Genomic DNA, 26,836 nt, shown 5'->3' with positions numbered 1-26,836 from the left:
TTTGGACCTACTTGTCCTTGTGTGGTTGGCTCTATCATGATGTCTTTTTGTCCTAGGACGAGTGTGAAGAAAAGCTCGCTGTAGCGATGCCTGCAATGAATGCAGCTATTGCAGCGTTGGACACGCTCAAGCAACAAGACATTACTCTCGTCAAGTCCATGACGAACCCCCCTGCAGGTGTAAGGATGGTCATGGAGGCAGTTTGTATACTCAAGGTAGGTGAGGGGTAGGGGTGGGGGGCAATGTTATTGTCAAGTTCATGAGGAACCCCCTGCTATTGCCAGGATGGAAGCAGTATTCTCAGGTAGGTCAGGGGGGGCATTACTATGGTCAAGCCCATGAAGACCCCCCCTGCTATTGCCAGCAGGTTGGATCGTAGTCGAGTAACGCGGAGTTTGTTTTCAGGGGGTAAAAGCAGAGAAAAAGAACGTGGATGGCAAGCAGATCGAAGACTATTGGGCTTCCTCAAAGAAGGTAAAAGACAAAACATTTTAATCTTTAAAATGGTTGCTGTCATATAGTTGAACGATATTGAATAATTGGCTCGAATGACACGATGAATGCCTTGCTCGGAGTTCGTTATGCCAGGAGTACCTTAAGCTCGTCTGGGAAAGAGGATTTTTTGCACCATGCTAACTGCTATGACATTTTTGTTCATTCAAAAAAAAATTGAGGCATAAACTAAAACCAGAAACTTCTAAACACGCTTATAAGTTTCTGCTAGAACTTATCCACCTACCATATCTCTGTTTGGGCTTGTTAGTGACAAAAGGTTTATTATAAGAACTACATCCCCAGTGCTTACATCCGCTTACCATATCTCTGTTTAAGCTTCTTAGCGACATGAAGTTCCTTGAGGGTCTGAAGGTGTATGACAAAGACAACATCCACGCTGCTTACATCCGCTTACCATATCTCTGTTTTAGCTGCTTAACGACATGAAGTTCCTTGAGGGTCTGAAGGTGTATGACAAACAAAACATCCCCGCTGCTTACATCCGCTTACCATATCTCTGTTTTAGCTTCTTAGCGACATGAAGTTCCTTGAGGGTCTGAAGGTGTATGACAAAGACAACATCCCCGCTGCTTACATCCGCTTACCATATCTATGTTTTAGCTTCTTAGCGACATGAAGTTCCTTGAGGGTCTGAAGGTGTATGACAGAGACAACATCCCCGCTGCTTACATCCGCTTACCATATCTCTGTTTTAGCTTCTTAGCGACATGAAGTTCCTTGAGGGTCTGAAGGTGTATGACAAAGACAACATCCCCGCTGCTTACATTCGCAAGATCCGAGAGAAGTACATAAGCAACCCTGACTTCCATCCCTCGCTCATCAAGAATGTCTCGTCAGCATGCGAGGGCTTGTGCAGCTGGGTCCGAGCAATAGAGGTCTACGATAGGGTTGCTAAGGTAACTAGAGGTCTACGTTAGGGTTGCTAAGGTAACTAGAGGTCTACGATAGGGTTGCTAAGGTAACTAGAGGTCTACGATAGGGTTGCCAAGGTAACGAGAGGTCTACGATAGGGTTTCCAAGGTAACGAGAGGTCTACGATAGGGTTGCCAAGGTAACGAGAGGTCTACGATAGGGTTGCCAAGGTAACTAGAGGTCTACGATAGGGTTGCCAAGGTAACTAGAGGTCTACGATAGGGTTGCCAAGGTAACTAGAGGTCTACGATAGGGTTGCCAAGGTAACTAGAGGTCTACGATAGGGTTGCCAAGGTAACTAGAGGTCTACGATAGGGTTGCCAAGGTAACTAGAGGTCTACGATAGGGTTGCCAAGGTAACTAGAGGTCTACGATAGGGTTGCCAAGGTAACTAGAGGTCTACGATAGGGTTGCCAAGGTAACTAGAGGTCTACGATAGGGTTGCCAAGGTAACTAGAGGTCTACGATAGGGTTGCCAAGGTAACTAGAGGTCTACGATAGGGTTGCCAAGGTAACTAGAGGTCTACGATAGGGTTGCCAAGGTAACTAGAGGTCTACGATAGGGTTGCCAAGGTAACTAGAGGTCTACGATAGGGTTGCCAAGGTAACTAGAGGTCTACGATAGGGTTGCCAAGGTAACTAGAGGTCTACGATGGGGTTGCCAAGGTAACGAGAGGTCTACGATAGGGTTGCCAAGGTAACTAGAGGTCTACGATAGGGTTGCCAAGGTAACTAGAGGTCTACGATAGGGTTGCCAAGGTAACGAGAGGTCTACGATAGGGTTTCCAAGGTAACGAGAGGTCTACGATAGGGTTGCCAAGGTAACTAGAGGTCTACGATAGGGTTGCCAAGGTAACTAGAGGTCTACGATAGGGTTGCCAAGGTAACTAGAGGTCTACGATAGGGTTGCCAAGGTAACTAGAGATCTACGGTAGGGTTGCCAAGGTAACTAGAGGTCTACGGTAGGGTTGCCAAGTTAACTAGAGGTCTACGGTAGGGTTGCCAAGGTAACTAGAGGTCTACGATAGGGTTGCCAAGGTAACTAGAGATCTACGGTAGGGTTGCCAAGGTAACTAGAGGTCTACGATAGGGTTGCCAAGGTAACTAGAGGTCTACGATAGGGTTGCCAAGGTAACTAGAGATCTACGATAGGGTTTCCAAGGTAACGAGAGGTCTACGATAGGGTTTCCAAGGTAACGAGAGGTCTACGATAGGGTTTCCAAGGTAACGAGAGGTCTACGATAGGGTTGCCAAGGTAACTAGAGGTCTACGATAGGGTTGCCAAGGTAACTAGAGGTCTACGATAGGGTTTCCAAGGTAACTAGATGTCAACGTTAGGGTTGCCAAGGTAACTAGAGGTCTACGATAGGGTTACCACGGTAACTAAAGGTATACGATAGCGTTGCCACTGTGGTCTAAGATAAGGTTCGTCAATTGTCGGTTAATGAATTTGGATGTCGGTTGTATATATTGATGTTTCATACACAGAAAGGCTGAAAACTCTTAAGCTCCTCCCATTAGAATATCGAAGAGACATAACCGATCTAGTTCTGTTATTTAAAATAAAAAATGGTGACGTGAGCATTAGTTTAGCTAGCCTTCTCTCTCCAGCCACGTCCCGATACAATACTCGAAATTACCATCCTAACAATTACCGCCTTTTTTCCACTCACAACCAAAATTATTACAGGAATTCGTATTTCCCTAGAACTGTCAAACTTTGGAATAGTCTTCCTTCACTTATGAAATCTTGCACTACGCTTTCGTCTTTCAGATATCAGCTGACAACTCACTATTTAGAGAAACTTGCTTTTTACCAACCTCCATAATTTCATAGAGCTTAAATTTATGTAATTCAATTTATATTTTCGTTTTAGAATTTTTATTGTTTGTAATTTGTTGGGAAAGAATTTCAATTGGGGCTTACGCCCTGTTTTCTTCTCCCGTCACATTGTTTCTTATTTTCTTTATTTTGTTTATTTCCTATTGTAAACCGTAGTATTTTTGTGTGACAAAGCCAATAAACATAAACATAAACATATATTTTGTCGACGTCAAAGGATTTTTCAAGCAATAAAGTTGGCAAGGTACCTTTTTGTTTACTTTGGATTGTCGTCGGCTGTCAGCAAACGGCGCCTTCTTTCACACGGCCTTCACACGGCGTTTTAACTGTTTTCCCGTCAGCTCGTAGCGCCGAAGCGCAAGCGTCTAGAGGAAGCGGAGGCTACGCTAGCAGACCAGATGGCGCATCTGAACGAAAAGCGAGGCGAGCTCAAGAAAGTCGTCGATAAACTTGACAACCTTAACGATGACTACAAGGCAAAGATCGGCAAGAAACAGGTCAGTGGGGCATGCCAGGCCCAAATTATTTATTTATTTGTTTGTTTATTTTATTTTGTTTTATTTTATTTATTCATGATGTTTAAACTGTTAAATAGGACAACATAGCTGGCTTGTATATACAACATACATATTATGTACCTTGCCCTTAAGATTTTTTAAGACAATTTTTTTACGAGCGATCTGGTGACAGAGTATTATACATAATCTCTGCTAAAAAGTTTTTTTTTTCTTGTTTCCGAAATTATCATTGTCACTACACTACTGCTTGTTTTGTTGTTGATGCTGTAAGTTCCCGGCTGTTGCTGTAACAGACCCCTCCTTTACTCCTTCTCTCTCGCATGCTCAATCCAATAGGCGACTGCCAGGATTTAAAATTACGCGAAAGGCTTTCTCCGATAAAAGAACATCAAACGCCTGCAAACAGACTTAAAGAATATCGATCAACCACTCCTTTATTTTTATTTGCAGTTGAAAATTCATCATTTTATTTAATGAAACTTCAAAATAACCACCCTCGATTGAAGTTCAATACCCTATTAACGATATTTTATTGAAAGTATCTCAGTCACTTGGTTGAATTAGCCGATGGAAATGGATGCTTTTAGTGATTTGGTATTATGCGGGAGCACGATGTGATTGGCTTTCTTTAAACGCTATTAAACGCGGTTTTGGTGTATTACAGGAGCTGGAGCGGAACATCACAATGTGCTCCAAGAAGCTCTTGCGCGCCGAGAAGCTGCTGAGTGGACTTGGGGGAGAGCGGACACGCTGGACCCAGGTAGCCAAGGAGTTGGAATCTACTTACATCAACATCGTGGGCGATGTGCTGCTATCTGGAGGCATTGTGGCGTACCTCGGGCCATTTACTGTCGAGTTCAGGCAGGTAAGACTGAAACACTAAAGAAAACTTGAGTTGCTGTGATGCAGTTCGCCAATATTTCAGGCGCCTGTCCACAGGGGGACCAAGGGGTCCGGACCCCACCTCGCTAATGTGACGAAATGAGTTCGGGTCCGGGGGACACCTTCATTAGTAAATAAAAAGATGGATTATTTTATGTGAATTTGTCTAGAAAAATGTGTCTAGATGGATCTAGTGACCAATTAACAGAGCTAAGTATACCGTTTTGAACTTATCGATCCGTGGCAAGTGAATTACAACTCTGAACCCAACCCAGCGTTTTTCTCTGCATACTCTCCGGCATTTCCTTGTCTTTCAATTTTATATGAAAAAAATAATAAACGTTTGACTGACTACTGCCCTTTTAGGTATTGTGCAAGTATGCTATGATATCCAGTATGTACAGAGCTTTTGGTCTTACTCTAACCACGTGATTTTGCGCATGCGCTTAGGAATGCATCAAGGAGTGGTGGAGCCTTTGTCGGGAGAAGAACATTCCGGTATCTGACGTCTTCTCGCTCGCTGCCACACTCGGGGACCCTGTGGTAACAAGATCCTGGCATATTGCCGGGCTACCTGTGGACAAGTGAGCATATTCATATTTTTTTCCGAGCTGCGCGCAACCTACCCACTCTTTTTCACCCCCACCCCCTCCCTCCCGAACCTCTTCTTCAGTCAAAAGTGCCTCCCGTCTTCAGGCTAGAATTGGCCCTGCATTAATTAATGTTTGAATAATTTTTTTTGACAAAATTGACACATAATTCCCATAGAGATATAAACGCACAAACAATAAAAATCAACCAAATATATCAACTTTTCGAAGCATTCTTATCGTTGAATTGATTATTTAGGGAGAGAATCAAATTTTTAGATAGTTGTCTTATTCTGCATTGTAAAATATGCCAATAATCCAAGAATTCGTTGTTCAGTGGCAAACAGGCAACAGTATCGAGTTCCTCCTTTTCTTTGTGTAGTTTTTCCATCGATAATGCGATCGTTGTGTCGAACTCTCAACGCTGGCCGTTGATGATCGACCCTCAAGGCCAGGCCAACAAGTGGGTGAAGAACATGGAGAGGCCCAACAAGCTTCAGGTCATCAAGCTGTCGGACGCTAACTATGTGCGCACTCTCGAAAATAGCATACAGGTAGGCGGGGACAAGAGGGGAGGAGAGAGTTGGGAGAGAGTGCTGTCAGAACCTAACTATGTGCGCACTCTCGAAAATAGCATACAGGTATGGCGGGACAAGATGGGAGGGGAGGGTGGGGAGGAGTGCTGTCGGACGCTAACTATGTGCACACGCTCGAAAATAGCATACAGGTAGGCGGGGACAAGAGGGAAGGAGAGGGTTGGGAGAGAGTGCTGTCAGAACCTAACTATGTGTGCACTCTCGAAAATAGCATACAGGTATGGCGGGGACAAGAGGGGAGGGGAGGGTGGGGAGGAGAGGGAGAAAAGGCTGTCAGGCGCTAACTATGTGCACACGCTCGAAAAGAGGAATAGAAAAATTAGAGTAGAAAATGTGAAATTAATAGACAAATAAAAGAAGAGGAGTTGAGGGAAAGGAAAGGAAAGCTGATGAAAGGAGAAAGCGGAGCAAAGAGGATAACCGATGGAACGGATGCGGGGAAGGGAAGAGGAAAACTGCCGGCGGGGAAGAGAAGATGGTCAAAAGAAGACGGAGCTAATGCCTTTTTTTCCATAATTTCAGTTCGGCACGCCCGTCTTGCTTGAGAATGTTGGCGAAGAACTCGACCCGCTGCTTGAGCCTCTGCTCCTGAAACAGACTTTCAGACAGGTTGGTGGTCGTTATAGTGAGGGATTGTTGCATACAGGTCATCCCTCTAACAGACCTTCAGACAGGTTGGTGGTCGTTATAGTGAGGGATTGTTGCATACAGGTCATCCCTCTAACAAATCTTCAGACAGGTCGATGGTCGTTATTATGAGGTTTTTTTTACATACATGGTCGATTTCTGCACAATCCCGGCCAATATATGCAGGGTTTATTAAACAGAGGTGCTCATAAAAAAAGAGGGAAGGAAACAAATATTAGTACGTATGTTTTTCTTTCATCTGCAAAAGATACCTTTTTTGTTTGTTTGTGTGGTTGTTTGTTTGTTTCTTACGCTAACATTTCTCTTTTTCCGTTCCTAGGGAGGCATAGAGTATCTCCGTCTGGGTGATCACTTGGTTGAGTTTAGCAAGGACTTCCGGTTCTATATAACTACGCGCCTGCGCAATCCACACTACCTACCGGAAGTCTCCATAAAGGTTAGTTACATAAATGTTATATCCTAAAATCTGCCTAAAATTTTCCTTTTATCCCTAAACAGAAAGGAATTTGTCATAAAAAAAACGCTCTTCCTCTAGATTTGTCGCTTGTTTGTCGCTTGTATCTTTTGTGTACCCAACAAAAGCCGAAATGGCGTCCAAATGGAATTACTGTTTCTCGAAACACTGTGAATATACCCCTGTTCAGAGCTTTCTGCTTGTTCGCCATTCCTAGCGAACGCGCTGACAATTTGGAGGACGTCTTGTTATTTTATTCGACTCGAACATTTGTTGTTCTTAGTACTATTATGCTGGTAACAGAATAACGAACGAATACCTAGAAGTTAAAGATTGATAGAATCTTCATTCGAGTGTATATGGACCCGGGGACCTATCCGTTTTTTGCCTCGACACTCTTGATCACGCTTGCTCAAAGCAGAGCGTAACGTTAAAATTGTGTGACATATCTTTTAATGCCGATATAAAATCTTTGCAAATGAGGATTGAAATTCAGTCGGGAAATAAACCTGCTTTAATCGCTTTGAAATTTAAACCATTTTCATTTTATTGTGGAAACATAAAATAATACACTGATTCTATATTAAAAATGATGTGATATTTAAGTGGGCTATCTAGTCTTAACGATTTGTTGTTTCAGGTCACGCTGCTCAACTTCATGATCACGCCTCTCGGTCTAGAAGATCAACTGCTGGGTATCGTGGCCGCGAAAGAGAAACCGGAGCTCGAGGAAAAGAAGAATGCGCTCATCCTAGAGAGTGCGCAGAACAAGAAACAGGTACGGTGCTCCCATGGGTCCTTCAAATCCTGGAAAGTCATGGAGTTTAGATGTGTCCTTTTCCAGGCCTGTAAACTTTAATTTTAATAAAGACCCACCAAAGTCATTAAATGTTATGGAGAATATCCTCTGAAAGATACGCTTATGAAATATTGAGTGTATTTTGAAGTCTTAGTTGCCTTCGGATTAGACATTTACGAATGAAGGTATTTTTTTTAGGGGGTCATTATTTAAAAATAGTTCTTGAAAAGGTCATTACGAATCCCCCAAAAAATTAGAAAGGCAAAAATTCTGGGAACCCTGGGGTAATATGGGCGTGGTCATAGGGGTGAGGGGGTAATGTACCACATTGAGGTGTTCACATACTGAGAAAATGAGTGTTTGTCGCATGGAAGGTGCCTAGAACAAGACACAGGTTAAATGGGTGTGGCCCTAGATATGAAGGGCACGGGTATAATGGTAACGCATTTAGGGTGTTCGTATACTATTAAGGTAATTCCCTTGAAATAGTTCTACAACCCATATTTTTTTAAACTTGGAAAAACCAATATTGGAGTTAAGGGCCTTAAAAAAATGGGGGTAACCGAACTCGTTTTCACAACAGAGAGGCATACTTTTGACGCGTTTTTACTGATCGTGCGAGGAAAATCACAACTCTAATTTTTTCAAAAGTGGTGCCTATAGTCTTTCGAAAATTAAGTTTTGTTTGTCGAGCTGCCAATATCCGATCTCCTAAACAATAACCCGTAGTAGCAAACGTTTAAAACAATTAACATTTTAAGAGATCGCACTAAACGACACTGTTTTCGCCACTATTTATACGGTAAAAAGCGCCATTTTGAAGTATTTTTACGGCATTTAAGAGAACATAAACGAACTTCTACAAGCCAACCTTTTTTCTTCTTTCAGTATATCATTTTTCCGTATATATTTAACTATTTGAGCAAATAAAAAATGGGGGTAACCGACTTAGTTTTTCTGTCAAAGGTTTTTTAAGTAAAAAACGCGCGCCTTTTGCTTTGTTTTCTTGTACAACTGTGGCGCGCGCGCACTTATACCGGAAAATTCGAACAAACAGCGCGCGCCACTATGCGCAGAAGGGGTGCGCAGTGTAATTTAAGGGAATTACCTTAACTTCAGTGAGGCTGGTTGGTTGAGTCGCCCCAGAAGGTTTGGGCTGTTAGGACATCAGCGTTTAGGTTATCAGTGTTTGGGTGTGGTATTATGGGGTAAGATGAGGTGTCTAACAGCTAATAGGGTCATTACGGTGATAAAACTACCTAGCGAGTAGCTTATCGTATACCATATGTTTATTCAAGTTAAAGGAAATCGAAGACAAGATCCTCGAAGTGTTATCTACGAGTGAGGGGAACATCCTTGAGGATGAAACTGCGATTGAGGTGAGAATCTAATCCACCTTGAATAAGGCTATGATCCAAATATCTTGAGTCCAGAGTTTTATCTTTATTAAACTGTCATTGAGGTACAAAACACATGTTGAAAAGTTGATAATCCTACCAGCCTTGAGTAGCAATTGAGGTAAAAACCACTTCTTCCTTGATTATCACTTGAAGAAACAACCACGTCTACGTTGACTAGAAGCGTGGCCTCTTGATTATCCGGCTACTATGTACTGTTTCATAACAAGAAAAACTTCTTGCAATATAGTTTTATATTGCCAATGTGTAACAATATGTGTAAGCATAAAATGTAAAGTTCACCAAACCTATCGCTAAACCTGTTTTATGTCTAGATTCTGTCTTCAAGTAAGAAACTGTCGGGAGAAATCTCTGAGAAGCAAGAAATCGCAACGAAAACAGAAAAAGAAATCGACGAGACGCGCGGGGGATACAAACCGGTGTGTAACGAGCACTCCTATTAGTATTGCCGATATTGCGTCTCGTAGTGATTTTATTAGCTCACACATGCACGAATTCTTAGGTCGCTAGCTCTCCTAATAGTATTGCCGATATTGCGTGTCGTAGTGATTTTATTAGCTCACACATGCACGAATTCTTAGGTCGCTTGTTCTCCTAATAGTATTGCCGATATTGCGTGTCGTAGTGATTTTATTAGCTCACACATGCACGAATTCTTAGGTCGCTAGTTCTCCTAATAGTATTGCCGATATTGCCTTTCGTAGTGATTTTATTAGCTCACACATGCACGAATTCTTAGGTCGCTAGTTCTCTTAATAGTATTGCCGATATTGCGTGTCGTAGTAATTTTATTAGCTCACACATGCACGAATTCTTAGGTCGCTAGTTCTCCTAATAGTATTGCCGATATTGCGTGTCGTAGTGATTTTATTAGCTCACACATGCACGAATTCTTAGGTCGCTAGTTCTCCTAATAGTTTTGCCGATATTGCGTGTCGTAGTGATTTTATTAGCTCACACATGCACGAATTCTTAGGTCGCTAGTTCTCCTAATAGTATTGCCGATATTGCCTTTCGTAGTGATTTTATTAGCTCACACATGCACGAATTCTTAGGTCGCTAGTTCTCTTAATAGTATTGCCGATATTGCGTGTCGTAGTAATTTTATTAGCTCACACATGCACGAATTCTTAGGTCGCTAGTTCTCCTAATAGTATTGCCGATATTGCGTGTCGTAGTGATTTTATTAGCTCACACATGCACGAATTCTTAGGTCGCTAGTTCTCCTAATAGTTTTGCCGATATTGCGTCTCGTAGTGATTTTATTAGCTCACACATGCACGAATTCTTAGGTCGCTAGCTCTCCTAATAGTATTGCCGATATTGCCTTTCGTAGTGATTTTATTAGCTCACACATGCACGAATTCATAGGTCGCTAGCTCTCCTAATAGTATTGCCGATATTGCCTTTCGTAGTGATTTTATTAGCTCACACATGCACGAATTCTTAGGTCGCTAGTTCTCCTAATAGTATTGCAGATATTGCGTCTCGTAGTGATTTTATTAGCTCACACATGCACGAATTCTTAGGTCGCTAGTTCTCCTAATAGTATTGCCGATATCGCGTCTCGTAGTGACTGTATAGGCCAATCGTAAACGTATTTTCAGGTCGCCAAGCACTCGTCCATATTGTTCTTTACCATCTCGTCCCTGGCAAACATAGAGCCGATGTACCAGTACTCGCTAACATGGTTCATGAACCTCTACCTCCAGGTAAGCACCCGAATTCTCCAAACTCCTCATAAGGTGTTATACACGGTACCTCCAGGTAAGCACTCGAATTCTCCTAACTCCTCATAAGGTGTTATACACGGTACCTCCAGGTAAGCACTCGAATTCTCCTAACTCCTCATAAGGTGTTATACACGGTACCTCCAGGTAAGCACTCGAATTCTCCTAACTCATAAGGTGTTATACACGGTACCTCCAGGTAAGCACTCGAATTCTCCTAACTCATAAGGTGTTATACACGGTACCTCCAGGTAAGCACTCGAATTCTCCTAACTCATAAGGTGTTATACACGGTAACCTCAGGTAAGCACTCGAATTCTCCTAACTCCTCATAAGGTGTTATACACGGTACCTCCAGGTAAGCACTCGAATTCTCCTAACTCATAAGGTGTTATACACGGTACCTCCAGGTAAGCACTCGAATTCTCCTAAAAAACTCCTCATAAGGTGTTACAGACCGTGTAATAATATTAGCATTAGTATCTACAGTGCCCAAATTGAGCAACATTGTACTGGGGGGGGGGGGGGGGAGGGGAGAAGCGCGCAGGAGGAGTGAGTAACATTGAACCCCCTATGCAGTGAAAAATCAAAAAAGGCGACAACAGTTTTGTTCAGCATTGTAGATTGTTTTTCAATTGTCCCAACCCTGACCGTGTGTTTCGTATTAGCAGCATCTAGATTTGAATTGTCCAGGCCCCTGACGATGTGTTATATCATGGAGTCTCCCTACTTCTTACGGCGTGTTCAATTACGGTGTATCATATTAGCAGTATATAGCTTTTGGTTCTTTTAAATTCTCCCAATATCCCACGGAAAGAGTCAAATATATGCATTCAGGAACATTGGAACGAAAATTTAAGTCATTAAATATAAAAGCTGATGTATGATATATTTCTCTTCAGTCGATAAACAATAGCGAGCGGTCACCGGACCTTAACAGAAGAATTCGAAACTTAAACGACCACTTCTCTTACAGGTGCAGTATAATATAGCATTATGTTGCTTCTGGCTGAGTGTTGAGATGATAATGGTTGGCATTGATGATTACGATGATGAGTATTGTAGTAATGTTGAATAATGATGATGATGCATTTTGCGATGATGATTATCTTGAGGATGATGGTGATAATAATGTCATTGGTTGTGATGATAATAACGATGTAATTAGTGATGATGGTAATGATGATGAAGATGCTACCACTTATGATGGTGATAGTGAAGGTTTTAGCAGTTGTCTATTTATGTTTCTTGTTTTTGTTACTAGCGTGTACGTGAACGTGTGCAGATCGCTGTTCGAGAAAGACAAGCTCCTCTTTTCGTTTCTTCTCTGCATTGGAATCCAGCAGGGAATGTAGGTCTAATCCACGCCATCATTCTCGTCAATGGGAAATCAAAAAAAGTCTAACATGAATCTACCTTCATAGCAACAACAATCTTTATGCTGCTCGTGAACTATTAGTTATCACGCAAAGCATCCACTTTCTTTAGCTTATTAAATCCAATACTTTTCAGATACTCCATCAAATTTAAATGGCTTTTTTAAAGTTCTTTTGCAAGTTGTTCTCAAATATTAACAAAAACAAATGAGTAGGTGATTGGTATTCTTCAAGGTCGGGTAGACATTCCCTTTTTTAGGAGAAAGTACAATAGTCTAATGGAGTTCAGGGACATTTACTCGATTAAATAAACCCGCTGCTTTTCTTTTCCAGCGGCAAGATCAACGAGCAGGAGTGGCGGTTTCTTTTGACGGGGGGCGTGGCCTTAGAATGCAAATTCCCTAATCCAGCCGCTGATTGGCTGACAGACAAGTCATGGGCGGAGCTAGTCCGCTGCTCAGACCTCCCTGCCTTCAGTGGGCTCATGAAGCACTTCTCGGAGAATGTTAGTACAATCGTGTAAAACATCGCTTGGTTATTCTCCAAATTATTAGACAGGCAAATTAGAAAAGGCGCGAGCGCTGAAAGAATTAGTAACCACACTTGAATTCTCGGCTTGTCTTGAAGATATAAACATTCCCGCAGAAGAAAGCTAATCTTTTCTTTTGAATGTCCAATGCCATCAAAGAACGCCAAAATTTGCAAAATTCTAAATGGATTTTTCGAAAATGGTTGCCGGTGCATGCCAATAATTGAGTGTTTCTTTTATTGACCGTCAATTGGCGTTTACTTGTGTTGCCTGAATAAACAGCAAGAGGTGTTTTACTCGCTCCCAAGCGGGTTTCCTGTGCTTAGTGTACATAAGTTTGTGCGAAGCGCGTGACCGTGGCCACCTTTACAGTTATGTGAAATAAGCCAATAAGGATGCGATAAAGGTGCTATCTGATACGACGCGCGTTACCGTGGCCACCTTGAAAGTTTTGTGAACTAAGCCAATAAGGATGCGAGAAACGGTCTATCTGATACGACACACGCTACCGTGGCCACCTTGACATTTTTGTGAAGTAAGCCAATAAGGATGCGATAAGGAGCTATCTGATTGGCATCACTAGGTAACCAGCATTGCAAGGAAATCCTTTGGTGTACATCAGAGCACGACAGATTCCTGGTTATAAAATTCGTGCAATCGAAAACAGTATACCTTGCTGGCGAATGGCCCGATGTGTCTTAAAAGCCACGGTAGCGCGGGTCCCACTATTATAACATTTTGATTATGACAAATTGTCTTTATAGTTGGAAACGTGGAAGGCGTTTTACGACACTCCCAGCCCCCAGTCCGAGCCGCTGCCTGAGCCTTGGAATGATGACCTGAACCGCCTGGAGCACCTGATCGTCCTGCGCTGCTTGAGGCCCGACAAGGTACAACGTGTCAGTTGCTTTATTTTAGACGACGGGGAGGATAACGTTTGAGGATAGTGGCGTCGCCTATGGTTGTGATTGAAAAGCACTCGTCTCATTATTTCTGCATGAACAGCCGGATTATATCCATTACGCAGTCATAAACTCTATTGTTTTGTGATACATAGTTTGGATGGTGTAGGGCGGTGCATGAGCAACTTAGTTAAATCCAGTCACCTCCAGGTGATTCCAGGTGACAACGTCGTGTTTTTAATTGATTATGTTTTCCAATTATCAACATTTTGAAACACAAAGCTTGCGCGGAGTAGGGTGGTACATGGGTAAATTAATTAAATCCGCTCATATCATCCCAGGTGACTGAAGCAGTCCAGGACTACATCGTGTTCCATATGGAGGGCAAGTATATCGAGCCGCCCACCCTTGACCTCGCCAAGTGTTACGAGGACTCCGACTGCTGTGTACCGCTTATCTTTGTATTGTCTCCGGGCGCTGATCCCATGGCCAGCCTCCTGAAATTCGCCGAGGACACAGGTACGGGGGGGGGGGGTATGGTGATGGCATAAATAATACGGGGAGGAGAGGGGGGGTTCGGAAAAAGCCTTCCAACCCAAATAAAAGAATATTGAGTTTCCACAGGTAACCCAAGCACTCGGTTTGTATTCTACATTCTAGTACGCAAGAGAATTTGTATAAAATAAAAAGAAAAATTAAAAAATCAGATTTCATAGTGGACTCACTTTATTCTTGTCTCTTGGGATCTCTCCTGAGTACTATGGGGCCATTTTACTCACTCGTTTTACTCACTCGTTCCATGCACAATACTCGTCTTGTGTACTCTATGGCCCCATAGTACCCAGGAGAGATCCCAAGAGACAAGAATAAAGTGAGTCCACTAGAAATCTGTTTTCTTTTATTTTCTTTTTTTTTTCACACAAATTCTCTTGCGTAGTAGAATGTAGAATACAAACCGAGTGCTTGGGTTACCTTTGATGTTTCGACTTAGGAGAAGATACCTTAACCTTGATGATAGTTATGTTCTGTTTTCAAGGTATGGGGAGGTCGCACGTGCAGACAGTATCGCTCGGACAAGGGCAGGGTCCTGTCGCCGGAAAACTTATCGCTAACGTAAGTCTCACAACGACCTTATTGAAAAAAGTTTCCTATGATAGTTTATAGATATTATCCTATGATAGTTTATAGATATTATCCTATGATAGTTTATATATATTATCCTATGATAGTTTATAGATATTATCCTATGATAGTTTATAGATATTATCCTATGATAGTTTATAGATATTATCCTATGATAGTTTATAGATATTATCCTATGATAGTTTATAGATATTATCCTATGATAGTTTATAGATATTATCCTATGATAGTTTCGTGCCATCGATGATTAAGGCAAACGGAGGTTTTGTAGCCTCTTATCTTTTGTCACGTGTTATGTTTTATATAACCCGTCTCGTGTTAAGCGTTGTGTCGTTTATGTATTCAGGCGCTGGTGGACGGAGACTGGGTCGTGTTACAAAATTGTCATCTCGCCATCTCCTGGCTCCCTGTGCTGGAGAAAGTCTGTGAAGAGGTAAAATAATTATTGATAGAAGATCAAACAAACAGACAGACAAAATGTCGATAATCAATTTCTCAGTTTATAAGATTTAAAATCTGAACAGACAGACAGACAGACAGACAAAATTTCATTGGTTTTATCTCAATCGTTTCCCAGGTTATCATCCCTGAAAGGACGCATAAAAAGTTTCGCCTTTGGCTGACAAGCTATCCCACAGACAGGTTCCCAGTTTCTATTCTACAAAACGGTAGGTCTAGGTCTAGTAAGTTTCACTTACTGTAAGCTTTAGCGAACCTTAGGCATTGTTTTGTTGTTTTGAATTGTAAGATTCTTTTAAATGAATATTGCTAATCTGATGGGTTAAAAAAATGGGTTGTTCTGAATTGTTGGGTAGTTTAAAATGCAAATTTCTTATCTGATGCATTCGATGCTTTGTCAAAATGTCACGCATGAGTGTCACGCACAACCTAGGGCCACCCTTGACTGTAACGCTTCACGCTCTCTTGCAGGTGTGAAGATGACGAATGAGCCTCCAAAGGGACTGAGAGCTAACCTCCTGCGCTCATACCACAGCGACCCCATATCGGACCCAAGCTTCTTTAATGGATGCAACAAACCTAAAGTAAACCTTGTTGCACGTTTATAAACTCATCCATGAGCAGTGGATGAGTTTATAATAATCACCATAGTCAGTAAGAGAAATTTTAAGGGGCAGTCTCATGGTAAAAGCTTTGCAATAGCTCCCGGCCCGGACACAATGAATTTCAGTCAAATTCTATTATTGACTCTTTCAAAGGAAATGACCGCAGACTGTAAACAAACATAGTTTTCAATAAAATGTTGCATATTATTTTAACAAGGCATTGACAGCTTAAAGTTTGACTGTTTGTAGACAATTAAAAGCCTATATAAACACTGACTCCAGACATGCGCAGTACCATGACGCTGCCCCTGTAATGTATAACTACAGATTCGGTCAAATGATTATATCAAAAATCCAGTAACATAACATCGTGTTCATATTTTTAGAAATTAAAATCTGGTACGGTATGTTGTTCTTGGTGTGGCTAGTCAGATTTTTCTTTGTGATCACATAAATATTTTGTATTTTTTATGTTTTGTACTCTACCCTTTTGTTCTATTTCTTTTCTAGGTTTGGAAGAAGCTTCTGTTTGGTCTGTGTTTCTTTCACGCGTCTGTCCAGGAACGTCGTAAATTCGGTCCCCTCGGCTGGAACATCCCCTACGAGTTCAACGAATCAGATCTTAGAATAAGTGTCAAACAGCAACAGGTGGTTACTAACTACCATGTATTCCAGTATTTGGGACTCTAGAAAGCAAAAAAAAATATTAAAGGAAAACTGCAAGCTAAATACAACAAAGCGTTATATTCTAGCTAAAAAGAAATACGCCTATGCATTCGGAACGAGATAGCCACATGATAAAAAAAATATCCTGTGTGGGAAAGCTATGATAAAGCTTTTTTGCCGCAGGACAATGGGACTTTGCCTGGTTCTTACATTGATGATTCCTTAAAGTGTCTTCTCTCTAGATGTTTATCAACGAGTACGAGAAGACGCCGCTGGATGCGCTCACATACCTGACCGGACATTGTAACTATGGCGGACGCGTTACGGACGACCGGGACAGGTAACTATGGAAACACATAATCGGGCCAGGACAGGTAACCATGGAAACACACAATAAGGTCGGGACAGGTAACCATGGAAACACATTTACGGGTCGGGACAGGTCACCACGGAAACACATAATTGGGCCGAGACAAGTAACCATGGAAACACATAATCATCGGGACAGGTAACCACGGAAACACATAGTCGGGCCAGGGGGTCGTTTCTCAAAACTCGCGGTAATATCCGGGCCCGTTAGGGTACCGGGAGAGTTTTCGGGATACTTTTCCGGGCGAGGAAGAGCGTTTCTTAAAGCTTGCGGTAGCGTCCCGGTTGTTTACGGGTTTCCGATAAGCAAATTATAATTTTCAGAGTAAATGAATAGATTGGCTAAATAATTATTGAATATCAATAAAAATCGCAGATTTGTCGATGTCTGTAGACAAGTGGTACCCCAAACACTGCTGTGGCATCGGCACTTTTCGAAAAAAAGACAAAGAACAAGTAGATAAAGTCTCATTTCGTAGCAAACTTCCAATACCTTCGCAAAGTTGTTTACATTTTTTTAGGCGCACGGTGACAGTTAAATGTCAAATCATTTGACAGAAAAGAAACCTGATTGGCTGGTAGGGAATCCCATAATTAAATGTTAGCCGTGATTGGCCCACTTCTTTCCGGGCAGTAATATGGTTTCCTCAAGTCATGAAAATTCACTACAACTCGACACAGCTTACAAATGGCGAGATTTAATCGAAAAAAAGCACCAAATTAAATAGTTCAACTTGGCCAATTCTAGATGAATAGTTGATCTATAAATTCAGCTGAAAATATTTAGGAAAAACATCGTTTTGGGTATCAATTATCGCATTAAAAGTAATTCCCGGTAATTTAACGGGAGCTCTTGAGCTCCCGTAAGTTACCGGGCGAGTTACCGGGATTTTTTCCGGGCCCGACAATAACGGGCGTTTTAAGAAACACCCGTAAAGTTTATCGGGGGCTTACCGGGAGACTTTCCGGGTTTATCGGGACTTTTGAGAAACGACCCCCAGGACAGGTAACCATGGAAAAATATAATCGGGCCGGGACAGGTAGCCATGGAAACACATAATCGGACCGGGAGCGGTAACCGTGGAAACACATAATCGGGCCAGGACAGGTAACCATGGAAACACATAATCGGACCGGGACCGGTAACCGCAAAAACACATAATCGGACCAGGACAGGTAACCATGGAAACACATAATCGGATCGGGACAGGTAACCATAGAAAAAACATAGTCGGGCCGGGAAAGGCAACTATGGAAATACATAGTCGGGCCGGGCCAGGTAACCATGGAAACGTCATTTGGGACAGATCGCTGTGGAAAAAATCAGGCGGACCCAGTGCTGTTAACTATGAAATTCATATGGAAGGAAGTAACTTTATTAGAGCATTGATTTTGTTTTGTCTTAGGCGGTTGATCATGAGTTTGCTGTCAATATTCTATTGCCCAAAAGTGATAAGCGACGATGGCTACAAGTTCTCTCCAAGTGGCAGCTACTTCGCACCACGAGAGGTAACGCAATATTTGTGTCACACAATACATGTCACGCAGCTACTTTGCACTACTAGAGGTAGCGCAATGTTCGTATCAAACAATGCATGCCACGTAAGTACTCTGATAGCACACTGAGTAACGCAATGCTCGTGTCACACAATAATTTCACACGGGTACTACGCACTGCCTAAGTAACGCATTATTCCTGTTGCATAATTCATGTCACACAGGCTCGACCCTTTCGGTAATTATATTAAAACACTAGCTCGTTGACCGTTTTCAGGGATCTTACGACTCGTACCTCGAGTACATCCGGGGCCTACCTCTAACTCCACACCCAGAGGTCAGTACGGGCTTGGACAAGAAATGTAGTTAGCTAGACAATGAGGGGAAAAGACACGCACCTGTGTGAATCTTGTTCTCAACATCATGCCAGTCTTGCTGCCCTTTTACACCCCCCCCCCCCCCCACACACACACACACACACACACAAAGTGTCCATTCCCTGGCTAATCAAGCAAGAAACGTCTGCCTTTCAATCGAATATGGATGAAGTTGTTTGCAATTGACGGTCTGTTCGCAAAGAACCCCCTCCCCTCTCTGGCGTGCGTTTTTAGGCAGGCGTCGCTTGCCCCCCCTAGGAGTGGCTTAGCGACATTTTTGGGGGATTACGAACCTCTCGTTCAAGTCTCTTGTATGTAGATTTTAGACCGGAGAGCACAGAAGCACTGTTTGTTGTTTGTATTAGGAAACTGCTCTAGCCGGTGGAACCATCATCAGTGTCTAAACTCTGTACCACGTTCTTTCATGGCTTTATACTATGTTTCATTCCATCTCATTCACTGTTATCAATGAGATATAAATGAGTTACTTCGACCGAGATATCTCCGAAAAACAAGATACAATTTCTTTAATTAAATTTACAGCTTTGTTTTTTGTTAGCTTTGTTTATCTATTGCAGCTCATGCTGACGTTTTACATTTTGCAGATTTTTGGTCTTCACGAAAATGCTGATATTACAAAGAATCAGCGGGAGACACAACAATTGTTTGACGGCATCTTATCTACTTTACCCAGACAGGTATACGTGTCCACCTACTTAACACGGACAGATACTCCGCATTGACAAACAACACAACAAGATCAACCTCCCTAACACGGACAGTCACCTGACGTAACGAGCATTAGAACACACTAAGTTTCATTACACGGACAGTCACCTTATAAGAACGCACCAAACCTTCCTAACACGGACAGTCACCTTACAAGAACACACCAAACCTCCCAAACACGGACAGTCACCTTATAAGAACACATCAAACCTTCTTAGCACGGACAGTCACCTAATAAAAACACACCAAACCTTCCTAACACGGACAGTCACCTTACAAGAACACCAAACCTCCCTAACACGGACAGTCACCTTATAAGAACACACCAAATCTCACTTACTTGGTCTTTCAACATTACAACGCACTCACCGTCCCTGACGCAGACAGTGAACACAGCTTTTGCTCCGCTACAAGGTCACGAACACTTGTTTTGTGTCTTCCGTGCCTGTGTGAACACAGCTTTTGCTCCGCTACAGCGCCACGGACACTTACTGTGTCTTCTTCGTCTTGTGTTTATCTTACTGAACCAATCAAATTGACTTTCTTCTTAGACGTCTAGTGGGGGAAAGTCTTCACAGGAAGTCATTGAAGAGCTGGCCGCAGACATCTTGTCTAAGATACCATCAGACTTCAATACCGAGCAAGTGCAGGTTAGTTCTTGACTTGACGTATCATTTTGTGCAATGTTTTATTGTATCTTCGCTCTTTTGCTAATATAACCCGTTGAATCATTTGGTGCATTTTTTTTAGAAAAAGTACCCTGTGAGATATGAGGAGTCGATGAACACTGTACTCCTACAAGAGCTCATCAGGTAGGTATTGATGATGTCATCGGGAATGTAGTGATGATGTCACCAGGAAAGTAGTGATGATGTCATCAGGAAAGTAGTGATGGTGTCATCAGGAAAGTAGTGATGATGTCATCATTGAAGTAGTGATGATGTCATCGGGAAAGTAGTGATGATGTCATCAGGGAAGTAGTGATGATGTCATCGGGAAAGTAGTGATGATGTCATCATTGAAGTAGTGATGATGTCATCGGGAAAGTAGTGATGATGTCATCGGGAAAGTAGTGATGATGTCATCGGGAAAGTAGTGATGATGTCATCATTGAAGTAGTGATGATGTCAACGGGAAAGTAGTGATGATGTCATCGGGAAAGTAGTGATGATGTCATCGGGAAAGTAGTGATGATGTCATCGGGAAAGTAATGATGATGTCATCGGGAAAGTAGTGATGATGTCATCGGGAAGGTATTGATAATGTCATCAGGTGAGTGGTGATGATGTCATCATGAATGTTATGGATAGAAGTAATGAAACTAAAAATATGGCCTAATTTGCGTTTGTATGCTCGCCCAAGTCTATTTTCTGTTCTTGGCATTAGCCTGTTCTCTTGGCACTTTTTGCCAAAGAGTGTTTGGTTCCTGTAACGAATAAGATATTTGGTGCTGGGATATAGTAACCTCGATTAGTGATCGATTAATGAAGGTGGCTGCTTAAAGGAGGTATAGAATGTATTTACTATGTGACCAATATATAGGACCGTAAGGGTATGGCCGCACTAAAAAGGTTGGCCAGATAATAAAAGTACCACTAGTGAGACTGAAACTGTACGCTCTCTCAGGTTCAACCGTCTAACTCGAGTCGTTCGCTCAAGTCTTCAAGACATCAAGAAAGCCATCAAGGTACGTTTGAGTCTTATTTTTCAAGCACCTTTGACGGGTTATGTTGCGCTTTTGTGTTAAGTAATGCAATGTATATTGTTCTCATGCATACCTTTGTGTTTGCCAGGGCTTGGTTGTCATGTCATCAGAGTTGGAGGATGTTTTTGGGAGTATGCTTGTAGGCAAGGTAGGCCATTTAGGGGCAGGGTAGATCGCTTGGAGGCAAGTATCGACACGTAAGGTCGCTTGGAGGCAAGTATCGACGAGTAAGGTCGCTTGGAGGCAAGTATCGACAAGTAAGATTGCTTGGAGGCAAGTATCGACAAGAAAGATCGCTTGGAGGCAAGTATCGACAAGTAAGATCGCTTGGAGGCAAGTATCGACGAGTAAGGTTGCTTGGAGGCAAGTATCGACAAGTAAGGTCGCTTGGAGGCAAGTATCGACGAGTAAGGTCGCTTGTAGGCAAGTATCGACGAGTAAGGTCGCTTGGAGGCAAGTATCGACAAGTAAGGTCGCTTGGAGGCAAGTATCGACGAGTAAGGTCGCTTGTAGGATGTCTTGGGAGTATGCCTATAGCTTAGGTATGTCATTTAGAGGCAATATAGGTCGCTTGTGAAGTGTGTAATATTTTGGGTGTTTGCTTTCCAGGTCCCCGCGATGTGGGCGGCCAAGTCCTATCCCTCGCTGAAACCGCTGGGCAGTTATGTCACGGATCTCGCTGCGCGGATCACCTTCTTCAAGGTACATGCCCTTTGATATTGTATAGCGTTTCAAGGATTGTAGGGCATCCCGCTTTGAGCCCTTTCACAGCTCCAAATACAACCGTTTTTTAAATAGGTTTTACACTGCTATAATTACTATTATATTGTGAAGCCACTAGGCACTTGCCCGACTGGCCCGAGATAGAAATAATATCCTAGCCTACGGTTTTATATATGTAACGATAGAGTCTAGTTGATATCCTTTGAGTTAATTTATATTTGAGCGCTAAGCAGGTAGTTTTCCTCTCATTACCTTGCTGTCGCAGTTGTCGCTGCTTATGGCCTCTACTGATAAATCTCGGCATCTGCTTTTTTTTCCCAGAGCTGGATTGATCATGGACCGCCAAACGTCTTCTGGATTTCCGGGTTCTATTTCACGCAATCTTTCTTGACAGGTCAGTACTCACCGATATGTCACGGAATCGTTCTTGAGAGCTCAGTCATTATCGATATTTTTTGAAGGGTCAGTCCTTATATGTCACGCAATCTTTCTTAAGAGCTCAGTCCTTATATGTCACGCAATCTTTCTTGATAGTTCAGTCCTCTTTGAAATGTCACACAATATATATGATGATATATATATGATATTAATATGACACGATATGATAGGGAAATGTTCCCCAATTCGAATTGTAAATTACAATATATTGAAAAAAGATATTTGACACTAAAATCCTCACACCCTTTCCAGGAGCGACGCAAAACTTCGCGAGAAAGTACAAGATTCCCATCGACCATCTCGGGTACGCCTTCGACGTGATGGACGACAGCGATGACCTCGACGGAAAACCGGTTAGTACATGTTAGTTCAGGTAAAACCGGTTAGTACATGTTAGTTCAGGTAAAACCGGTTAGTACATGTTAGTACAGGGTAAAACCGGTTAGTACATGTTAGTCTGTGTTACGACATGTTTTGGGTCGCGGGTAAAACCGGTTAGTACATGTTATTACAGGGTAAAACTGGTTAGTACATGTTAGTACAGGGTAAAACCGGTTAGTACATGTTAGTACAGGGTAAAACCGGTTAGTACATGTTAGTACAGGGTAAAACCGGTTAGTACATGTTAGTACAGGGTCAAACCGGTTAGTACATGTTAGTACAGGGTAAAACCGGTTAGTACATGTTAGTACAGGGTCTGTGTTACGACATGTTTTGGGTCGCGGGAAAAGATGTGCATTCCAATTCAATCTTTAGTGTACTCTGCCGATCGTTGTCTACATATTATTGTCACAGTTTTCTTACATATCCGTATGGAAAAAAGGAAGTTTACACGTTTTAACTTAAAAAGAAACTAATCGTAAGTTTAAACTTATAACTTAACTTATAAATGTCTTTCTTTTGTTCAACGTTAATTCACTGTTAGTTTCAGGGAGTTATTTTTACTCCACTCAGAGAGTAAAAACTACTCTTTGCGATGGAGTACTTTTAAAGGAGTAATTTGAACTCCTTTATTGGAGTAAAAACTACTCCACTGAGGAGTGATTTTTTTGTTTACTCCCTTAACGGAGTAAGTTTTACTCTGCTGAGAATTAGTATCGAATGTTTATTAGAAAAAGAGTAATTTTCACTCTTGTTGGTCAAATAATGGAGTAAAAAGTACTCTTTTCTGGGAGTAATTTTAGCAGAGTAAAAGCTACTCCAACTATCTGAAGTGAAAAGAGTTATTTTTACTCCAGATGGTCAAGAAATGGAGTAAAAAAGTACTCCTTTTAGGGGGTAGGTTTTGAAGAGTAAAAACTACTCCAGCCATCTCGTGTTGAAAGAGTAGTTTTTACTCCAGCTGTATCTTTTTAGAGCAGTAACAAACCACTCCAAATATATAAAATAAAGAGAGTTGTTTTTTTACTCTGAATTAGCTGAATTTAAGAAGGACAACGATAGTCTTTATTATATAAGACAAGATAAAAATAATAATTTATCGTATTTATTGGTATTGAGACAAAAAACTCTACCCTGTGCCTAGGAGTTTCCTAAGATTTCCTAAGTTCGATCAAAACAACAAAATATGATTAAACTTCCTAAAAATTCCTAGGATTTCCTAGTATAAGCAGTAGACCAGAAAATTGAAATAATTTGGATAAGAAAATCTTAGGAAGAAGATTTGAAGTTCTACAATTTAGGAACTCTTAGGAAATTCTTAGGAAATCCTAAAAGAACATTTTCAATACAAGAACAGGCCTCGCCATACTTGCATATATTGTCAGCTATACTACAACAATAAGAAATGTAATCAAAGACAGGCTTGGACTCGAACATGAGTTTTATGTGGTGTACTTTCAAAATTCGCTCAGAATAATTAGTACTGCATTTAAAAGAAAGATAGGTAGGGTGATAATTGTATAAAATTCTTAGATCCGATTTGAATATTATAAAATAATATATATTGTTTCTAATAGAAATGCTACTTGAGATTATATAAAAAATAGAAGTCCCGCTTTGCAGATAGAAGACGGCTCACCAGGGCCCGTAAAACCAAAATGTACCGGGCGTCCCTCGCTTTAGTGGCCGAGAGGGGCTTGGGCCCAAGGCGCAAAATCATAACGGTCGAACGAAAGCCATTATCATAACCTCCAAAAGATAGCCGTTTATTACCGTCTTTTCTACGCGTAATCCACCTTTTTTGAGGATTTGATGGCAGAACATGGATTGAAGTTAAAGGTTAGTGTGTAATGGGCTTTATAGTGTGATAGGTTCAATACTAAATGTGATTTTTGCGACCAACTTCAGCATCAAATCATCGTTCGTGAGCGGATTTCTCGAACTAGACTGATATGTTTTGTGATTCTTTGTTATCTTCCAAAGCAATACTACCTTCTTATGTGTTTCCCTTATTATCTTCGCAGGACATTATGATAGAGATAGTAAAATGTGCTCGAGTTGAAAGCCAGAAAAGAAAGAAGTTTGAGGTATAAGGAATGTATCAATGCGTAAATCGCAAGAAACGAATAAAAAACTTTGTAAACTTAAGTTATTCACTAATCACTGTACTTACATCTAAAGCGCCTATGCTTTATAAACTGTTACTTGAAGCACAAAATTGAATAACTTAGCTTAGTAAAAACCTAGTAACCAGTCTTGCACCTAAAATTTGTCCAGATATTTATTTTGAATATCTAATGTTACTGTAGTTGGTTTTTGTCCGTATATTCTGATCACAGTAAACCCTGCATATGAAGAACCTAGTTATCTTTTCAAGCTAGCCTACCAGGTTCAAATTTAAATGGTGCATATAGAGGCATTAGGCTTCTAGCTTCTTATCTGAATTTACAAAGATGGGGGAGGAGGCAGTTCTTTTGGAAAACCGTAATGACGCCAAAAAGGGTAATGTTCAAAAGCTGTTAAAGTTGTTATAGAAAAATAATATTGTGTTATGTTTGTTTCAGCTTTGTTATGTTGGGACACTTGTTAGTAATTTTGTCCTGGATACCTTATGTCAAATGACTATTATTTTTCAAACATTTTTTCAACTTATATTTTTGTTATTTTTTAAACTGAATTGTTTAATTAAATGATTTGTCAAATTCATAATAACGTCTTTTCCTTGGTGTTTCTAAATTACTCTACTTTCTCCAGTATTAACCCCTGAAGTAGGTGGAGTTTAAACGGCCATTTTGTAAAAACAGGGGGAGGGGGTTGAAATCATCCCTTTAGTTACCCAATTAGTAGGGGGAAATAACAAAATAGGGGGTAAAAATTGACTCCCATTTTGAGGGTGAATTGTACTCTTTTAATGGAGTAACTACAAGCAACCTAGTAAATTACTCCACTTAGCTACCCCCTAAAGTGGGTAAAATCTACTCCCCTGAGAGAGTAGGAAAAAAAGGAGTAAAAAATAACTCCATTTTGAGGGTAAATTGTACTCCTTTAATGGAGTAATAGCAAGCAACCTAGTAAATCACTCCCTTTAGTTACTCCCCTACAGGGGTAAAATCTACTCCCTTGAGAGAGTAGAAAAAAGGGAGTAAAAAATTACTCCAAAAAGGGAGTCATTTTGTACCTCGTTTTTTTACTCCCCTTTTGGAGTTAAAACTACTCTCTGAAACTAACAGTGTTCGATTGACTTATCGCCATTTTGGATTTCAAAGCTTGTTAATTAAGGGTTATTAATCGAAATTAGAATAATTGTGGACAGTTATGAGTCGTACGAATGTTGTGGCTCTGTCGGCCGCCATTTTATCATCCTAGTAATCCAAAGACAAAGCTATGTTTTGAGATGATGGTTATTTTGGAATTTTATTCGTAAATACCGCAAAGAAAAAAAAAAAGATGCTGATTTGTCGCTCTAGGAGGACGGTGTGTACGTCAAAGGTCTGTTCATGGAAGGAGCAAGATGGGACCGATCCATCAAGGTACGAGTGTATCAAGAGAAGGAGGCAGCCTGGCGTTTCTACCGGGCTTCCTGTGGTGGTAGATGAACCATGGTATCTGGGAAGAGTTTTTTGTGGAGTCTTATCTATTCCCCACCACAGGAAATCCGATCAGAGCATCAGAGACTAGGCTTAATCTCTTGATTTTTTAACCTCTTCCTCTACTTTTTCAAGTTCAGATGCAGAAATAGATTGACTGTAGGCACTCGGCTTATTTCACTCAATGGGAACTAACTAACAATGTTTGTCAATTTTGTCCAACAGCAAATCGGGGAATCACTTCCCAAGATCCTCTACGATCCTGTGCCATCCGTATCCTTGTTTTTTATGACGTGCTTTTAAATGTGATTTTTTTATCTCTAAACAAACTTGAGTATCGTACTTGCTTTGTTGCCTGCCTTAACTATTATCTCAGATTTGGATAAAACCAGCAGAAATAGCTGAATTGACAAACACTGATTCTTACTTTTGTCCAGGTAAATC

General features: G+C 41.3%; 1 protein-coding gene across 5 annotated transcripts in view; it reads left to right on the top strand.

Annotated features, from left to right (window-relative positions):
• Positions 1–26,836, top strand: part of LOC5521996 (dynein axonemal heavy chain 3-like) — an 85,438-nt gene that overhangs the window by 56,922 nt on the left and 1,680 nt on the right. For 3 of the 5 annotated variants that reach the window (XM_048733820.1, XM_048733819.1, XM_048733822.1), the window contains 37 exons: positions 57–215; positions 406–474; positions 1,212–1,412; positions 3,613–3,768; positions 4,454–4,654; positions 5,122–5,255; positions 5,644–5,815; positions 6,380–6,466; positions 6,825–6,941; positions 7,600–7,737; positions 9,057–9,137; positions 9,491–9,595; positions 10,784–10,888; positions 11,809–11,882; positions 12,171–12,257; positions 12,616–12,787; positions 13,576–13,701; positions 14,055–14,232; positions 14,750–14,826; positions 15,203–15,289; positions 15,434–15,524; positions 15,787–15,899; positions 16,431–16,568; positions 16,829–16,926; positions 18,362–18,464; positions 18,730–18,789; positions 19,435–19,527; positions 20,110–20,208; positions 20,309–20,370; positions 21,185–21,245; positions 21,352–21,411; positions 21,873–21,965; positions 22,308–22,380; positions 22,677–22,777; positions 26,273–26,335; positions 26,618–26,665; positions 26,769–26,829. In XM_048733820.1, coding sequence (XP_048589777.1) covers positions 57–215; positions 406–474; positions 1,212–1,412; positions 3,613–3,768; positions 4,454–4,654; positions 5,122–5,255; positions 5,644–5,815; positions 6,380–6,466; positions 6,825–6,941; positions 7,600–7,737; positions 9,057–9,137; positions 9,491–9,595; positions 10,784–10,888; positions 11,809–11,882; positions 12,171–12,257; positions 12,616–12,787; positions 13,576–13,701; positions 14,055–14,232; positions 14,750–14,826; positions 15,203–15,289; positions 15,434–15,524; positions 15,787–15,899; positions 16,431–16,568; positions 16,829–16,926; positions 18,362–18,464; positions 18,730–18,789; positions 19,435–19,527; positions 20,110–20,208; positions 20,309–20,370; positions 21,185–21,245; positions 21,352–21,411; positions 21,873–21,965; positions 22,308–22,380; positions 22,677–22,777; positions 26,273–26,335; positions 26,618–26,665; positions 26,769–26,829 — 3,943 coding nt within the window. Of the gene's footprint in view, positions 1–56; positions 216–405; positions 475–1,211; positions 1,413–3,612; positions 3,769–4,453; positions 4,655–5,121; positions 5,256–5,643; positions 5,816–6,379; positions 6,467–6,824; positions 6,942–7,599; positions 7,738–9,056; positions 9,138–9,490; positions 9,596–10,783; positions 10,889–11,808; positions 11,883–12,170; positions 12,258–12,615; positions 12,788–13,575; positions 13,702–14,054; positions 14,233–14,749; positions 14,827–15,202; positions 15,290–15,433; positions 15,525–15,786; positions 15,900–16,430; positions 16,569–16,828; positions 16,927–18,361; positions 18,465–18,729; positions 18,790–19,434; positions 19,528–20,109; positions 20,209–20,308; positions 20,371–21,184; positions 21,246–21,351; positions 21,412–21,872; positions 21,966–22,307; positions 22,381–22,676; positions 24,645–24,829; positions 25,339–26,272; positions 26,336–26,617; positions 26,666–26,768; positions 26,830–26,836 lie in introns of those variants that run through there. The other 2 variants (XM_048733821.1, XR_007314052.1) reach the window with 2 other exon arrangements.

This window comes from Nematostella vectensis, chromosome 10 (assembly GCF_932526225.1).
Source record: "Nematostella vectensis chromosome 10, jaNemVect1.1, whole genome shotgun sequence".
Lineage (NCBI taxonomy): Eukaryota > Metazoa > Cnidaria > Anthozoa > Actiniaria > Edwardsiidae > Nematostella > Nematostella vectensis.
This window is presented reverse-complemented; position numbering and strand designations above follow the sequence as displayed.